Source organism: Eurytemora carolleeae, unplaced genomic scaffold (assembly GCF_000591075.1).
Source record: "Eurytemora carolleeae unplaced genomic scaffold, Eaff_2.0 scaffold464, whole genome shotgun sequence".
In the NCBI taxonomy this organism is placed as follows: Eukaryota; Metazoa; Arthropoda; class Copepoda; order Calanoida; family Temoridae; genus Eurytemora; species Eurytemora carolleeae.
Genome location: NW_019396450.1, coordinates 231,512 through 247,682, shown reverse-complemented (window position 1 = coordinate 247,682; position 16,171 = coordinate 231,512). Strand labels below are relative to the sequence as shown.

Below are 16,171 nucleotides of genomic sequence, written 5' to 3'. Positions count from 1 at the left end.
CACCCATCCCACCCATCCAACCCATCCAACCCTTTCAACCTATCCAACCCATCCAACCCATCCAACCCATCCAACCTATCTAACCCTTTCAATCCATCCAGCCCATCTAACCCATCCAACCAAACAAACGCTGCCATATCCAACCCAACAGGTACCCCCGTCCAATCTCAGCTGGCTGAACAAACTATTAGATCAGATTTGAATGAGAAAAATTCGAATATCTACGACTATCTGAATAAGACCCCTGAAGACCCTACCCGTAACCATGGCGAAGCTGAGGTGGAAGGACGGATTAAAGGTATAGAGATGGAGATTGTTTTTAAGCAATCTTCATATTTATCAATTGTTTTCAAAATTCGTTTTATTTTTGATATTGTTTTAATATTTTTGAAAATGAAAAATCTTTTTTTTTTAGTTTTTAATCTTTTTGAAACCGAAAAAAAGTTTCCTTCTCGGTTTTGATTATTTTGCCATCTTCAACGAAAAGTTTCAAACAAGTGGTGGGGATGAATATCGTTTTTCAAAATGATAATATCATTTAATATTTGAAACAAAAACAAAAAGAAAACGTTCTATATTTTCAAACGGAAAGATAAATTAAAAAGTTAAACGTTGTGTAACAAAAACCGATTTTTTCGTTATTCGTCTTAAAAACAAAAGAAATCGTTTCATAAAGTTTCAAAACGACTTCTTTCTTCGATTTGATGTTTGAAAAAGATTTAAAATTTTAAATTGTTTTATCTTTTTATTTTATAGGTGTAGGGCAGGGGGAGGGGGATCAAGAGGGAAGTGTTGATCTTCATCCAGGAGAATCATCGCAGGTTATTCATTCATTTACTTGGTTACCCTCGAAAATATTTATTCATTGGTTCAAGCTACTCGGTTGCCCTCAAATATTCATTCATTGGTTCAAGCTACTCGGTTGCCCTCAAATATTCATTCATTGGTTCAAGCTACTCGGTTGCCCTCAAATATTCATTCATTGGTTCAAGCTACCCCTCAAATATTCATTCATTGGTTCAAGCTACTCGGTTACCCTCAATATTCATAAACATTGATTTATGATATTCAGTAAAAAATGTTGATCAGATTTGTGGAACGAAATATCAACGAAAACTTTAAATTAAGGATCATTTGAAAAAAGGTGGAGAGTCCCTTGAAAATCTAAACAAATTTAGGACATGACCATGAGCAAGGACGAACTTACTCCGAGTAAGACCCTAAACCTGGATGAGCTAACTCCAAGCAGAGCCCGGAGTCAGGACGAATTTCCTCCAGATAAGACTCGAGAAACCCAGCTAAGAAGCTCGAGTAATCAGTTTAGATCAAGATCATCTCAGATTCAAAATATTCTTGCAGACAGGAACCAAAATTTATTAATGACTAGCTGAAGGGACCGACGTTGCCCGTGGAATTAAAAAAAGTTTTAAAAAGTTTTGAATTAAAGAAAAAAAGATTTTTAAAAAAATCTACTTTTTTAACTTTGTTACCCGTGAGATACCCATTTTTATATTTTGAATTTGTTTAAAAATAAAGTTTTGAAACTAGAAACAGTCAGACGTATTCTCGTCGAAGCTCTGGATCCCTTCCATCTCTCTCCCATAGCTACGAAACCCTGAGCGGAGGAGAAACTATCCCGGAGCAAAACCTTAAAATTCCGCTCCGTCCTGCGCCTCCAGGTTGGGCTAGAATCATTTTCAAAATTTATATATTTTCAAAAGAAATTTTGAAAAAACTTATTTTCAATTAGTTTGATTTTATATTGCTTTTGGACATTTTTCATTTTCACTTTAAATGGAAACTTTTTAAACATTTAACTTCCGGTTTTAGTGAAAATATATTTTATTAAAGGGACAATCGTTGTAATTTCAAGTGACCCCAGGTTTAAAGAGAAGCATGTCCGAATCTTAAAGGTACCTATTGCACCTTTATCTGATGAATAATGTGGAACAGTGGAGGATATTGTCAAGATTTGAAGAGAAACCTCTCTTGATGATAATAAGATTTCAAGACGAGAAACATGGATGGCTCATTCAATCTTAATCAGACAAAGCTTAAAAGGGTACCGTTGCGAATCTAACATGTCATAGAGGCTCACATGAAATTACCTTTACAGTCCCTTTAACATGGTTTAGAATTCCTAGTCTGTTTACAGTCCCTTTAATATGGTTTAGAATTCCTAGTCTGTTTACAGTCCCTTTAACATGGTTTAGAATTCCTAGCCTGTTTACAGTCCCTTTAACATGGTTTAGAATTCCTAGTCTGTTTACAGTCTCTTTAACACATGGTTTAGAATTCCTAGTCTGTTTACAGTCCCTTTCACATGGTTTATAATTCCTAGTCTGTTTAAAGTCCCTTTCATATGGTTTAGAATTCCTAGTCTAATTTTTATGAAGTGAATTGATTTTAGAAAAATATCCCTAAAGTTTATTGTTTAGTGCCGACACGAGTAGTTGTTCTCAACAGTTCAATAGTTGGGTCGGATCAAGCATCAAGGTTAGGAAGCACATGGTATACGGGAAATGTACAATTTATGCATAATTACTGGATCGACATTATGATCTTGTAGCACCTTCAGTTTTAATTTTACGACCAAGTAGAAAGAATCAAATGTACAAGGTTCCATGTTAAAGATAAAAAACTTTATTTTTCTTCTCAACAGCTCTCTAAGGAGAGCTTTAATTAAAACATAGCAGTGACCAATTTTACCCAAAGTTTACTTTAATTTGACATGATATAGAGTTCATAAGTTGAGAGAAATAATTTTTTTTCTCTGTAATTTCCTCAAAAATTGTTCATGAAAAAAGTTAATTTCTTGAACCATTTACCCCTTACAACCCCCTTCCTTATTTTTAGCGAAGTCTCTAGGTTGAAGTTGAATATGATGTAAAACTGGTAATTTCCGTGAAAACTCTTACAATGGGTAATTTATACGCAAATCAGAGCCCAAACCAGTACTTGGGCGGCCTTAGCTTGTGAGTAATAGTTGTTCGGATCTATTATATCTAGATTATCCTGAATCCATTGTAATTTTGTGTAAAAAAGCTATAAAGTATAAAGTTTTTCTTCCGAAATAGCTCGTTGTAACAAGGACGACATCTAAATATATTGCGGGTTTACAGGATCCATTCAAGGATGAATGAATAAAGGGAAAAAGTAATTATAAATTGATATCATTATAAATCAATGCAAGCTTTAATTAATACAATATTTGTAAATGAAAAGATTATCAGAATATATTATTTTTGTCCCTTCTCATCATGAAACACAAGACAAATGCATTTTAAAAAAAGCATTGTGACAAAAACCGGTCACCCCCACCCCCTTGACCCCGTAAAATGCCCCACCGTGCCCCTAATCCCCCGCTTTAATATTAATTAATGTTTATCATGTACTTACATGAGAGTTTAAAGGCTACAGGGTGTCCCACGAAACATGACAGTTGATAAATAGTTAATAATGTCGTCTTCCATCTACTGTATTAGATATTTAAGGCTATTTGCAGTTTATTTCGTTAAAAAATGTTTTGCTCGAATATATTTTACTTTGAAATCAATTTTACCATAACATGACTCCCATAAAATATTTTTATTATTGTCTTTGGTATCAAACAACTTAAAAAATTATGAAAGAAAACATTTAAAACTATTCACCAACTGTCATGTTTCGTGGGACACCCTGTATTTTTGATCTTTGAAATAATTGGCAGTATTCTTACATTTACTTAAGTGCAATTATCATTAAATACCCCTATTCATTGCATTTTTTAAATGGTGATTTTTTGTACTTTCAAATAACAGGAGAACAAAAAATTTCGTTCAGATTTCAGTTTATTAAATAAATTTAAAATCATCTGAACGTCATTTTTTAAAGATGCATATTATTAGAGGTAAAGCACATTGTAAAAAGTTTACAAGTTTAGAAACTTTTTTAATTTACGTTTTGTCATCACATATCAAAGACGACCTTTCAGTCGTCTCTCAACTGTCCTGTTTAATGGGATACCAGGTCTTATAATATCTTCTATAATACTTTAGAGAGCGAAGAGTCCAGAGAAAAAGAAGAATAAATTCTTTAAAGAAAAGAATTCTCTGGAAGGAAAAGTTGCTGGAGGTAAGCTAACTGTATATATAATGAACGCCATCTTGAAAAAAATCAGCTGATGTTTTAAAAATTATTTAACAAAAAAAGGAAAATGAGCCAACATAAAAATAATTTTCAAAATTTAACATTAACGTATTTTCCATTAACATCAGCATATTAAAAAATTCAAATAAAGATTTAAACAAGAAATATCAAAAAGCCTTCATTGAATCATTATCTCATTTTCGAACATTTCCTTGCATAATGATGCACCAGAATGCATTTATCTTTAATCATAATTGTGTTTTGTAATCCTGTTCATGGCATATTGAATGTAAGAAGCATGAAAACTTTATATTCACATAATTTGTTTGTTTGTTTACTTGCTGCCACTGAGTCGGAGAAAACATAAACTTAACTAAAGCGTAAGTAAACATTTTATTTTTATTTTTGTTTGTCTGTTTGAGAGGATAGGTCTGGGCAGACATTTTATTTGACTATTTCATCATGTGGCAAGAATCCGGATTTGCCTAATATTTTACTTTTACAGCTTCATTGATCTGAATCCGGGTAATTAAAAAAACAAGTTTTTTTTTGTTCATTAGCTGAAATTATCGAATGTTTGGAAAAAAATAAAAGCATTGAATCTAAAAATACGGATTCTTATCACTGAAAATTTTTGTTTGAATTTTTTTTAAGTAAACATACCCAGCCCTATCTTACATACCAATGATAAATATTGTGTCCAAGGAAAATATATACTCTAGATATGCGAGCGGGTAGAAATTTTGAGATCTTGGACAATAACGAATTTTTCATGCAAAATAAATGCCCTAGCACCTACTAAAATATTTAGTTTTATTGGTCAACCAGAGCTAGGAACTTTAGAATGGTGGATATCGAGATCAATGCTTGATCCTCTCTTTTTCTTAATCTCGAGACTAACCTAATCTTGTACTTGTATCCTGAAAAGTGTATAAATTTCAGCCAATCAGAGTCGCGTATCAGAAGCCGGGAAATTTGAAATATTGCGCGCCATTTGAGATTAATATACAGAAATGGGAGGGACATTCTAATTTTGAAAAACCGGATTTTGGTTTTTCTGTACTATATTAAAAAAAAGAGTGGATTAAGCAAGAAATTAAAAGTGTCCACATTGGATATTCGGATTAAGCAGTCTGGATAAAAGGTATCGACCCATTCTAAAGATCCCCGCTCAGATAACAACACTTGAAGCAAAGAAATTGTATTATCAAAAAGCTTAATTCCTACAGAGGGCATCAAGACCGGGGAAAAGGAGTATTGGAAGTTAACAATCAGCTACCTGCCTGTCTGCATATCTAAAGTATCTTTGGTTTAGTCTAATATCTCAACTGTTTGTTTGTAATAATTATGTACAGTGTACAATGTACATGGTGTACACTGCACATATGGGGTTGAAAAGGGGTTTATAGAAACATTCAACGTGGCCAAACTTTTTGCGAATAGTTCATCACTTAAAAAAAGAACACTCCCTTTAGGCATGGTTTTGTGACGTGAACCTGGAGGGGGGGGGGGGCAAGAAAAAGGAGTGCCGAATTATACTGTAGAGTGTATAGACTGCATATACACCATGTAGAATCTATATTGTTCGGTTGAATGCATATTGCATTGCATACCAACATATTCAATTTAGAAAATTCTGAGAAATATTAAAAAAATTACATTTTTTTATTTAAAAGAGTGACAATGTGCATAACTAGAAAATGAGTGTGCATTTTTGCGTCATTAAAATTATAAAAAATTCTTGTTCTTGTAAAGTGTATGTTATCGCATGTAGAACGGCATAATACTATTATCCCAATTGATAAATGAATAATTTTTGATTTCCGATATGTATTTAATGACTTTGATTGCAGTAAAAAAACGGTTGAAGTTCTCATGAATATTTTTCAAATCATTCAAATTGAAAAAATTTTCAGGTTTTTGAAAAATTTGGATTTTATAAAACAAATTAAATCTGGCTTGACAAAATTTGTTTAATATTCCTCAATTTGGAATTGGACAAAAATGTTAGACCACATTATAGAAATCCCAGAATATTAAAATAATATGTGTTTTAAGTGCATGTATTATACATGTATTTAACAATCAACATGCTCATTGAGATACATGGTACAGTGTACAATTCCATTTTCTCCAGTTTTAAATAGAAATTTGGGTGGTTTCTTCTCCTCTCCCTATTTTAAAGAATTGGATTTGGTTTGGATTTGGTTTCATAAACTTCTTCATTAAATCTGAGAAGGTTAAGTTTAAATTGCTAAAACAGCATAAGATAAATATATATAAAACATCAAAAGATAAATATAAAGTTGCGTTCTCAATACTTCTTTAATTCTGTGTCCTCATTTTGCGTCCTCATTCTACGTCCTCGATTCTGTGTCCTGTGTGCATTCTCTCTGTACATCCACATTGTAAGCCCTCCTAATATTATTTTAATCTAAATTGCACATCTTCATATAGCGTTTCATTATTAGTGTGTCTGCATAATTACATCTTCTTTTGTAAATCTGAAAAAACGAGCAAAAGATCCGTTATAATATCACAAAGAAAAACTCTTGATTTTCGACCTTTTCATTCGACCCCTCAGTCCCCCCCTTTCACAAGCCCTGTAGTTGCGCCAAAAAATGATACTTCTGAATATAATGAATGCTTGGCTTAAGCACAATTGTTGAATTTAAAAACTGGCTGACAGCTATAGAAAACTTGAGAACTTGAGATCTTAGCAAGTTTATAGGTTTAACATTACAAACATTCAACATTTTATATTGTAACTTTGTAAGCTATCGAAATATAAATAAAGACATGTTCTTTCAAAAACATTAAAATTGATCCCAAGAAATTTTAAAAATTTTCAACATTTTAAAAGAAAAATGTTTTCAAATGTAAATAACTTTGCAACATCTTTCGCCTCTTGTATTGTGCTTCTTTTAAGACGATTGAGGCAGTTTTTTAGAAGGATGGCTTGGATTGAATTTTGGTTTTTATCTTTTTTACATAGAGTGGAAAATATTTTAAATTTGTTTCTATAAAAACTTTGAGCATTTATTTTAATCTTTTGTTTACGAACAATTGTGCATAAAGACTTCTCAGATTTAGACTGAAATATCATATTTTCTTATCGGAACCTAAGATTAAGATTGAAAAGTCTGTATTTGCTTATCGGAACCTCAGTATTTGTAGTGTTTGAGAGTTTAGTATTGTATAAGATGCCTGAGTGGAGTGGCCTGTTTGGTCAGGCAGTGATAAGGCAGTAGTACTATGCACAGATGTGTCATGCATATCTCTAAGCTGAAAAAATTGCATCTTTTGTACGCAATTCATAAACATTGCTTTTGAGTTAAAATTAGCATAAAATACCAAAATAAATTGATTCATTAAATACTATACACATTGAAATAATGCTGATTTATTGTTGTTAATTTCAAGAAAACTAATTGTTGTGAAATTATCAAGGTGTTTAAAGGCAAGGTGAGAAAAAATTGAGTTGCGTCTATTCAAGTTTATCTTTAAACCCCAAAATTATCATCTTGTCTTGTTGATTTTAAACCTTATGCATTTAATAAATGTTGGTTTTTCTAAATATAAAAATTAAAAACAGTCTTTCATTAATTATGATATGTTTAATGTTTATATCCGTCCTTTCTTATAATTTATAATCCTTCTTAAAATCAGATTTAGAATTCCATGCAACTTAAACATGTAAAGTCTGTTTTCCGATCACGTATTTATGCATTTTTTTCTCCTCAGGATGAATCTCAGGATCAGCTGATTTTGGAGCTGGATATGTACCAGGTATAGAATATATGTACAGAGTGGATATGTACCAGGTATAGAATATATGTACAGAGTGGATACGTACCAGGTATAGAATATATGTACGGAGTGGATATGTACCAGGTATAGAATATATGTACAGAGTGGATATGTACCAGGTATAGAATATATGTACAGAGTTAGCCACAAAAGCTGAGACTTTAAAGGCGAATGTACTTAACCTTATCAGTCTTGTTTCTTACATTCACGGTTTCCTGTGGGTTTCCGCGTAGCCAAATCATTCAGCACAGTACAGTGTCCCACTCCATCCGGTGTACATCTCAATATCAGAGCTGGGCCAACCTTTGCAGTCCTACTTTGGACTGTACCGCCATTTTACAATTACTAAAGCGGCAGAAGAGTGTGGTGTTGTGATTTTTTTTGTTTCGTTTTTTTATCATACATTTTCTCTAATAGAGTAAAAAAAGAAAATGTAAATTTTTTATTCTTAACGTTTTTTTTATTCACAATATCAAAGACTAAAGACTAACTATAACCTTCAGGACTTCAAATCGCAATTAAAAGCTCTTCTGAAAGTTCTTAAACCCAGTTTTGAATCCCGGGTTTCACGAATGGGGTTAGGCAGTTTTGTGAATATCAATATTTTTGTTATGAAATATTATTTTATTCAGTCTGTTTATATTATCAATTTTTTTCCCATCTCTTAAATCAAAATCTACAGAAATATTAAGACCCCAAAAAGGAAACTCAGGAGTTATGTCCAACGATACTCTTTTAAATTTCTTTTAGTACGAATATTTTATTAGATACTCTAATAAAAAGAGGTTATGGTCTGTGTAGTTACAGTGATAACCAGAAAACTGTGGAATATGAAGAAAAAATTACACCAATACTGAAGCGTATTTGATGGTGTTACAAAGAAAATAGTTTTACTAGTTTTAAATCAAATATTAAGTGTAATGGGTCTGCTTACACTTCACAATTGCTTTGTTCCATGTTCATTGGACTATTTAAAATCATAACTTGAGTCTGAAAGTCCTCTACCAGAGTTTTCTAGTTAATACTGTAGTGTACATATACTGCAGCCCGTTTCAATTGTTACTTATAAATATACTTTGTTACATACGATCAAATATCGCAATGTAAAACGTACATTATGAACTCGCAATAATTCAAAAGTTAATTGCCTAATATTTGCCTTAAATTATGTTTTTTTAGGATATTGCAGTAGCTCGTGGAACAACATATGATACTTTAAACCAAAGAATGGACAGGTTTGTTTCTACTTAAAGGGAGTGTTTGCGAAAAATATAGGCTTGCGGCGAAAAATAAGCGCTTTTGATCGCACCTAATCTTACTTCTATCTGTTGCGTATATAAGGAGAAAATTGTTAAAAACGACTCATGATGAAGAACGTAGCGTCCATACAAATTCAGAAACATTCAACTCGGATCGTAAAATAATCAGTTTAATTCCAAACAAATCATTCAGATATTACAAACAGTAGTCATCGATTATTTTTCGATGCATTCGTACATAGTTAATATTTCATAATATTTTTTAATTTTTATGATCTGATATTTACTTTCGAAAAAACATTTATTCCTGTTTTGAGGATTTTTGATGATGAAGACGACATTTTATATTTTCCAGGAATGTTCGAAAATCCAGCGACAGCAAAATTTTATTTAAAAATTAAAATCAAATAAATAATGTTTTGATAATTTTTGGGTACTTTTTTAGATTTTTTAATTGTCAAATAATGTTTAACTACCGGTTATGAATATAAAACAAATATAAAACAAATATAAAACAAATATAAAACAAATATAAAACAAATATAAAACAAATATAAAACAAATATAAAACAAATCAGAAAGTATTAGGTTTTCGACAAAATTATACTTTATCATAAACAGAAATTTTAAAAAATGGTTTGCTATTGTTACCAAAAACAACAGCAAACATGGAAATTTTTCGATTGAGCTTATAATACATGCAAACCTACTTGGGTGGGGGGAGATGATTCTTATCCGTGCAAACCTACTTGGCTGGGGGGGTAATTGAGTTATAGAACATTTAAACCCTACATTAAATTTATCTAGATGTCAGGCCAACATTGAAATCATATCTGGACAAATTCAAGAACTGCAGGGTAATAATATTTATAAATTTAGTGTGTTTGTTGTCTCTGAAAATCCTGTCTAATGTCGTATTTATGAAATGTCTTATCTATTAAATCATTGTCCTAACTATCAAATGTCCTATTTATGAAATGTCTTATCAATTAAATCATTGTCCTAACTATCAAATGTCCTATTTATGAAATGTCTTATCAATTAAATCATTGTCCTAACTATCAAATATCCTATTTATGAAATGTCTTATATATTAAAGCAATGTCATATCTATGAAATGTCCTATTTATAAAAGGTCTTATCTATTAAATCAATGAAATGTCCTATTTATGAAATTTCCTATTTATGAAATGTTCTATCTATAAAATGTCTTATCTATTTAAGCAACTTCCTATCAATGAAATGTCCTAATTATGAAATGTCTTATTTATCAAAGCAATGTCCTATCTATAATGTCTTATCTATAAAAGCAATATTCTTGCTATGAAATGCCTTATCTATAAAATGTTTCTTTATATGAAATGTCCTATCTATAAAATGTTTCTTTATATAAAATGTCCTATCTATAAAATGTTAATTAAATGTCCTTCTATGAAAGTCTTTCTATGAACCTTTACTGAATAGATACAATGTTAAATCGTAAGATCTATTTTATAGATTTATTAATTAGATAAGTTTAAATGTTCAGTAAGATCTAATTTATAGATTTATTAATTAGACAAGTTTAATTGTTCAGTAATTGCATTGACTGACCATGTTTAATTTTATTCAGCAAACTTGGATACATTGCTTTGTTTCAATTCAATCCATTAAACTTCATTTTGAGACAAATTATTTTAGAATCATAATGGAATACAGGAGTCGGCGTTTGTATCAACACAATTAAGACGACTTTTCTATTTAAGTTTTGATTTCCAACACGTTTTTTCCAAATTACAAGTTTGTTTATAAATAAGCTTGAAAAGAATCTGTTAATTAACAGCCTCTGTGTTTCCAATAGCTTGGTAGAATCAAAATTGAAATAGAAAGTCGTCTTCATTGTATTTATATATATATACGACGACGATTGTAATAAATTTATGATATTGAATTTAAAAGGGAGTGAACATGAATTAAAAGAGTGGAAATACTGACAATTTTTAAGCGCTGAACATTCGTGAACTGTCCCTTACTTTTTTAATTTAAACTGTGTTTGATCTTTTTTTATTAACATAAACTTGATTATGTTTCATGTTTTGTTTGATTAAAGGGACTGTTAACGTAGTTTTAAGTGTAACTCTATTTAAAGAACTAAATGCCCAATTTGTTTCTGAGGAACATTAAAAAATCCGTCAATTTTGTTTCTCGTATCTGCTGCATTAATCTGCGAGCCACTTCTATAGAGAGATTTGAAATACTCATTTGTATAGAGACAAACAAAAATATCTCTGTCATTTTTTGCTCAAACAAAGATTTAAAGGGGGAGGTTCGGGCATCTCTTGAAAAAAAGTCCCTTTAATAGCCTAATATTCATTAGTTTGTTTGAACGATGAGGAGGGAAAGCTTGAGGATGAAAGGATAGATGAGATTACACAAAAACAGGAATTTGATAAACTCCAGGTTTGATTGTATTATAGAACTTTACTGCAGGTAGTCGTAGTTACGAATATTTTGTTCGAAGTTACAAATATTTTGTTCGAAGTTACGAACATTTTGTTCAGAGTTACGAATATTTTGTTCAAAGTTACGAATATTTTGTTCGAAGTTAAGAACCGAACTTTAGGGATATAAAAAATTGTTAAACAGCTCTCATATTATGTTAACAGCAAATACACAAGCAATCTGAAAAATATATATATAAAATGTCTAGGGATATCAAAACAGTATGCAAGTAAATTTTTTTAGATAAAACGAACAAAATGTTTGAATTTCTTATCCTAACGGAAGAATTGTGAGTATTGGATCGTCTTTAAGATAAATTTTTTGGTTCAAAATTTTGTTTTTAAGATTGTTTAAAATCATTACCCGAATAAAATATCTTATGACAGAGAAAAAAAATGGAAAGAAATGTACATGATAATGTTGCTAGGAGAAGCTTGAAGCAAAGAGAAGGGAAGAAGATAAAAAAAGAGAAGAAGAAAGAAGGTAAAAACCTTTTACAGTGTTTTATTATGACACAAATCTTAACAAGAAAGACCGCAAAAAAACGAAATCTGAAACATTTTTACAGTAAAATTTTCATTTATAACCATAAATTTAAAATCCCTTTAATGTTTCTGTTTAATGAAAATGTATTAATTTATGAAGAAATATGACGAATACTTAAAACAATTTAATAGATAATTAATGACCTTTGAATTTAATGCAAACCGGAATTATAATGCTTTTAAATATTTGAGAACTTTATTCAACACCCAACTTTGCCTGGTAACCAAACTTTCTTTTTAAACGTCAACCCACTCAATACAGACGTTTTAAACGTCAACCCACTCAATACAGACGTTTTAAACCAAGTTAAGACACTGTTGTATGCCGAGTCCATTAGCGCCTGATCCAATCAGGGTTCAGTCATGCGTGTGTTGTCTATTCTGATTCAATAGAAATAGTATGGCGGTAACATCTATCTTTCTATCTATCTCATTATCCAATTAGAGATATGAATCCTTCAGTCGGCGCTATAACAGTAAATGGAAATATTTACTTCTACTGAAACTAGTGAAGAACATTATCGTAATGCCGTGGTTTTACGATAATGTTTAGGCATATCGGTCCAGGGGGTTCATGATTTATGATCGGAAATACAAACAGACAAACACTAAAAAAGACTACTACTTTATTAGTATAGAGATATGGTTGAAATTCAAACGTTGAAAAAAGACTAACTCTGTTAAAAGAACTACCATTTATGCTGAAAACATATCTCTATTAACCGTTGTGAATCGTACATGCGACTCTTTCAATAGGATGTCCTTGAAATGTTGTTAAGTACTTTCCCAAAGGCATTTTCCCAAGTGACAATTTCCCAAGTGGTAAACTTCCCAAATGTGAAATTTCCAAAGCGGCAACTTCCTAAGGTTATGTTAAGTCCTCTAAGGCGCCGCAGGCTGTAATGGGGGCCGAGCGCTATGATGGAAAGGACCGAGCGCTGCGGCAAGAACAGTCTGCAGGGGGGCCGAGCACTGCGGCTAGGAAATTCTTGGGAAGTTATCACTTGGGAAAATACCCTTGGGAAGTTGCCACTTGGGAAAAATCCTTTGGGAAAGTACTGAACATCCTTGAAATTACGTCGAAAGTACCTTTATAAAATTATTAAAAGTGAAATAATAATTTGTGTTGCAGGAAAAAGAATAGAACACACAGAGCACATGTGATCAGGAAAATAGCAATTCAACTTATTATCCATCAAGCTGGAACATTTGCGCACACTCAAACTTACAACAGAAATATAGTCGTCTTTATTTTACTATTTAAATTTTTCAAGATTTAAGATGGTGCTCAATTGAAATCGGTTTTTCGGGGATTTGAGACGTGGCTTAAATTATTAAATTCGGACATAGTATTGATAAACAGTGGGTAGAACTTGGGCCCTGAACATTTTCAGATATATTTAAGTTCTATCAGCTGTTCTATGCTGCTTTACAAAAAAAATCTCATGAGAACAATTATTCTTTTTTTTTGCCAATTTAAAACATGCACAAGTTGATTTTAATTTGTTCATTCAGTCAGGCAATTTTTGAGCATTCTCTTGGTACCCCCCCCCCCCTAGGGTTCTGTTGTTTATATTTTGAATTGTTTTTAAAACAGAGAACTAGTTTTAACTGAACGAGATTACTGCAGATATCTTACTTTAACATCTCAGGTCAACTTCATGCATAGAAAACAAAAACAAAAACAATCACAATAACAATAACAATAACAATTACAATAACAATATTAAAAACAATAACAATAACAATAACAATAACAATAACAATAACAATAACAATAACAATAACAATAACGATAAAAATAACAATAGCTATGCAAATAACAATAACAATAAAAATAACAATGACAATAACAACAGTTTTAACAATGACAATAACAATAACAATAACAAAAACAATAGCATTAACAATAACAATAAAAATATCTATAATTAGGCAATGTTATAAATGATAATTAATGAATGAAGAAGAAATTAATTTTTTTTAATATTCTAGGCTTTTGAACTTGACGTTCCTGCTAAACTTGAATCTCAGGGAATAGATGTGAAAACGTTATTTGGAAACTTGAACGCCGTTCTGGACACTTCACAACGGTAAGTTTACAAATACTAGCCTTAGAGGGCGCTTCGCGCCCATCTTCTAAATTAATTGTGAACATGTTCTCTTTGTGTACATCGTAAAACAAAACAAAAATAATTCGCGGATTTTCACAAAAAATTTCGTGGAATTTAAAAATTTTCAAAAATTTACTGAAGATCGAATTTTGATGGAGACAAATATTTGAAATTTTGATCATTCATAAACCTTCCCTGTTGTCACGTGAGGTCCCACAAAAAATTTGGGCCCGATCGGTTCAGTCGTTTTTACGTTTATTGGATACAAACAGACAAACAAACACCCAGACAGCCAAACAGACCGACAAGCCAAATTTATATATTTAGATAGATGATATAGGGGACGGTATTAAACAGAGTATTATCTTACTTGTTCCTTTCAATTATGTTTCAGGCAAATGGTGTAAACTTTTTGTAAAAATGGCATGACCTCTTGATATAAAGTCTGAAATATCAAAGGTTTACACCACCAGGTTGCTGAGATATAGGGATTAGAAAATTTTATTTTGACGCAAAAACTTTTGACTTTTTAGTCTTATTGTAAAACAATAAGACTAGGACCAAAAAAACCTGTTTTAATGATTCAAACTATTTTCATACATTTTTTATCTTTGTTTAGGTTTCTCTCCAGACTAACCGAGGAACTGGAAAAATGTGAAGTAAGAAATATACCTGGAGACGGGACGGAGTACAACCCTAGCTCCGGGCTTGGAGCCGGTACAGAGCAGGACGGGAACGACAAGTTTGTCTCTTGCCAGATCGGAGTGTGCTTCTTGGAGAGCGCAGAAGAGATGAAGAGTGCGTATACTGAATACTGTTTGCTCTTGGAGAGAGCAGAAAGCGCCCTTGAACAGTATGAAGCAGATCCAACTCTGCAGAAAGTTGTGGGAAGAGGTAAACACTAATAGAGATATATATATATTTAGGTCTATTTGTCTGTTTTTTTTGTATCCAATAAACGTCAAAACAGCTGAACCGATCCAGCCCAAATTTGTTGTGAGACCTCACATGGCCTCATGGAAGGTTTATGGATGATCAACATTTTAAAAATTAGCCTAAAACAAAATTTTCGATTTCCATTACATTTATTTTTATAAAATCCGCAAATTTTTTTGCTTTTTGTTTAACAATGTATACAAAGAGAAAATGTTCACAATTAAAATAGAACATAGGGCGCAAAGCCTAGTTTACTTATATTTCTGTCATTCAAAAACCTTGAAACAAAGTGCATATCACACTAATTCTGAACCAATAAATATTATTTTATTAGAAAATTAAATATATACATTGATTTGAGTGAAATAGAGTCGAAAGTGAAGTTTCATAAACTTTTACCTGACGTCGATAGCTTTCGTTATATCAATCCCTTCAGAGTGTACTAATCTGTAAATAAGTTAAGTCAGCTATTTTGAACGGATTAAACACTCCATATAGAAAGTTTTTATTGTAAACATCGATATATTTTGTAAAAAATAAGTTCTGACCTGTGAACAGCTCATGCATATTTGTCTCTAGGCTTAGAAATCCTTCGAAGCGATGTTTCCTGCTTTAATCTGAGTTCTGTTCTGATCAAACCTGTTCAACGGATCCTTAAGTATCCTCTTCTTCTCAACCAGCTGATCAAGGTTAGAGCTAGAGATGGGCATAGTTTTCGTGAACAATCTTTTGAAAAGAATGGTCGTTTGTTTACTGATTGAACGATTTTATTGAAAATGAACGAACAAAATGGATCGTTCATGAACGATGAAAGAACGAAATGGAAAAACGCCGCCCATCTCTATAGTTAGAGTAGGGTGGTGCAAAGTTTTGGTTATTTAAACAAAGATCGGAAAAG

General features: G+C 31.6%; 1 protein-coding gene across 1 annotated transcript in view; it reads left to right on the top strand.

Moving 5' to 3' along the window:
* Positions 1-18: 18 nt before the first annotated feature.
* The window catches only part of LOC111703518 (dynamin-binding protein), a 28,898-nt gene continuing 12,745 nt past the window's right edge, over positions 19-16,171 (top strand). The window contains exons 1-16 of the mRNA XM_023475475.1: positions 19-298; positions 757-821; positions 1,179-1,363; positions 1,549-1,679; positions 2,439-2,496; positions 4,038-4,113; positions 7,873-7,917; positions 9,118-9,173; positions 10,005-10,054; positions 11,554-11,636; positions 12,106-12,161; positions 13,356-13,391; positions 13,821-13,875; positions 14,219-14,316; positions 14,957-15,231; positions 15,853-15,962. Of these exons, the coding sequence (XP_023331243.1) occupies positions 1,182-1,363; positions 1,549-1,679; positions 2,439-2,496; positions 4,038-4,113; positions 7,873-7,917; positions 9,118-9,173; positions 10,005-10,054; positions 11,554-11,636; positions 12,106-12,161; positions 13,356-13,391; positions 13,821-13,875; positions 14,219-14,316; positions 14,957-15,231; positions 15,853-15,962 (1,311 nt within the window). The 5' untranslated portion in view covers positions 19-298; positions 757-821; positions 1,179-1,181. The remainder of the gene's footprint in view (positions 299-756; positions 822-1,178; positions 1,364-1,548; positions 1,680-2,438; positions 2,497-4,037; positions 4,114-7,872; positions 7,918-9,117; positions 9,174-10,004; positions 10,055-11,553; positions 11,637-12,105; positions 12,162-13,355; positions 13,392-13,820; positions 13,876-14,218; positions 14,317-14,956; positions 15,232-15,852; positions 15,963-16,171) is intronic.